The sequence below is a fragment of the Clupea harengus genome, chromosome 16 (genome assembly GCF_900700415.2).
Source record: "Clupea harengus chromosome 16, Ch_v2.0.2, whole genome shotgun sequence".
Lineage (NCBI taxonomy): Eukaryota > Metazoa > Chordata > Actinopteri > Clupeiformes > Clupeidae > Clupea > Clupea harengus.
The window spans coordinates 15,572,533-15,575,032 of record NC_045167.1 but is presented as its reverse complement, the minus strand read 5'-3'; the positions used below and the strand labels follow the sequence as shown (position 1 = coordinate 15,575,032).

Below are 2,500 nucleotides of genomic sequence, written 5' to 3'. Positions count from 1 at the left end.
GAAAGAAGAAGAGCGTGAAGGAAAGGATAGGAGAGAAAGATTAATGTATGTATGTTATACAATGCTATTTACTCTCTGTAATCTGTATTTGAAGATTTTCTTTTTTTTGCTTTTAAAGGCTTTGTCATGCGAAAAAAATCTGAAATGAAGAGAGAAGGAGGGAGGAAGGGAGGGAGAGAGGGAGAGAGAGAGAGAAACAGATACATTCGATGAGAAAGAAAAGATAAAGAGAGACAGAGAATCAAGAAGGGATCTTAAACACATGCTACATGCTGCTTCAAGCTTTTCTCAGGAGGGACATGTCCTTGGACGTGTCTCATTGGCAGCTCCAGCCCCGGCTGTTACGGGGTTAATTCCCTCCGTCATCACTTCCTGCCTGAATGCCTTCCAAACTGCCGCTCGTACACCCTATCTCTCCTTGACAACACCGGGGCGGGGGAACGGAACTGTTGGCACGGCTACGGAATGTAGCTGTCAGGGCCCTCGTCAATCGGCACTTGTAAGGGCTGCTGTAGAGGACAGCATCTGACCTTGAGAAATGCAGAGATGCTGAAAAACTGGCGGGGGGGGGGGGGTAAAACTGATAGAGTTTGAGAGACAGGGAGAAAGAGAGAGAGAGAGAGAGAGAGAGGGAGAGGGATGGATGGATGGATGGAAAGCCAGGAGCAGGTGGGGGAGAATGAAAAGAGAGGGAGGGGGCGCTTTCTATTTTTTTTATTTCTACTCCATTCTTTTTTCTCTCTTTCTAATTCAAACTCTTGATTTCTACCTCCTCTTCCTCTAAGTGAATTAGGAGGATACATATTATGTGCCTTACTGGTGTCTGGCTGCATAATAAATGTGATTCAAATTCATATATTGTTGTTTTGCTTTCTGGATTATGTATGCCTTATTGTTCAGTCTGGGATTGTGAGTTTTTGGAGTTCAGCACTCTGCCTCAACTGTTTGCTCTTCACATTCTCTTTTTAAAACACATGCAGACTCACACACAAACAGTGGGGTGTTTATGACAGAAACAGACACACACACACACACACACACACACACACACACACACACACACACACACACACACACACACACACACACACACACACACACACTCATACAAAGTCATATGTATCATATATATAGTGTCTGTCACATGTATCATATGACAGACACTAGTACACTAACACACTCTTGACCAAAACAGTAGGCTCATCCACACCACACAGTACATCCCTTAAAACTACAAATATGGCATCCATCAGCTTAGCCTCTCTACACCTGTTCTTGTTTTCAGAGGCTTTCTGCTCTCATTCCAACTTGTAGTAAATCTTTGTTGATCACGGTTGTTTGTCGTGTTGATGTAACCTTGTCACAACAAATAGAACCACGTGACTGAGACACACCAACAAAGATGTGTGTCCAATAGAGTAGGTCTTCTACTATGAATGAAAATGAACGACAATGTGTTTGTAATGACCCTGACAACGGTGTTTAATCATAGAAATGTCGGTCTGATAAAATCATTTGCATCAAAGTTTGAGTGTGCGACACTTTTTCACTTTCCACTGACCACAGTCATCACCAGGAAGACACAGAAAATGATGCCAGTCCAGCAGTAGAAAAGGAGCTAAGGGGGCCTGTGAGGGTCAAACAGAGTTGTTGGCTCACCTGCGTTGGGCTGTAAAGCTCCTCTAGGGCATTTCTGGATCCTTTCCCACAGCACCCCTCCGCCACGAAAGGGTTCCTCCGCATTACTGCAACACCAGAGAGACACACGTCAGTGCACCGAGCAAACACAACGTCAGACACAGAAACAGATAACAGATAAAGGATAAATAGATAGATACATCTATAAATAGATAGACAGATAGAACGATAGATCAACACAGAGAGAAAAAAGTAGATAGATCAGAGGTGGAAGTACTTTGACAAAATGATATCTACATTGAAATAGTCTCAGTATGGACTTCAGTAGAAAGGCTAACAGGTTCATTTTTTATGGATGTGGAGACTAGGAACTGGAGAACTAGGAACTCTGTCATGAACAGTCTTTGTAATCTGAACAGCACAAAAAGGGAGACACAATAAGGCAGGAGGTGTTTCATGGATTATGAACATGATAACAAAATGGACGCACGGGATGTGTCTGGTTCCTTATGTATGAGAGACATGTGCTTCCTCCTAAGCTGTCAGTCAAGACCAGCTTCCTGTCACTGGGGGACGAGGGCAAGAGAGGGCGCCGAGAGCTCATTAGTGCAACACATATCGACATCCCACACGACCTCTCCATCCAGGCCTGACCTTCAGTAATGGACAGCAAGACTGAGTACGGGGAGGATGCCCCTTAACTCAGGTGGGTGAGTGTGTGCGTACGTGCACACACACACACACACACACTCACACACATAATACGTTCTCTCTTTTCATGATTGTTTCTTACCTCACACACACTCTCCCTCTCTCTCCTTCTCTCTCTCTCTCTCTCTCTCTCTCTCTCACACACACACAC

The 2,500-nt window shown here is 44.4% G+C and overlaps 1 protein-coding gene across 2 annotated transcripts in view; it reads right to left on the bottom strand.

Moving 5' to 3' along the window:
- chst11 (carbohydrate (chondroitin 4) sulfotransferase 11) overlaps positions 1-2,500 on the bottom strand; it is a 39,576-nt gene that overhangs the window by 13,380 nt on the left and 23,696 nt on the right. For both annotated transcript variants that reach the window (XM_012823524.3, XM_031582952.2), the window contains exon 2: positions 1,660-1,745. In XM_012823524.3, coding sequence (XP_012678978.1) covers positions 1,660-1,745 — 86 coding nt within the window. The remainder of the gene's footprint in view (positions 1-1,659; positions 1,746-2,500) is intronic.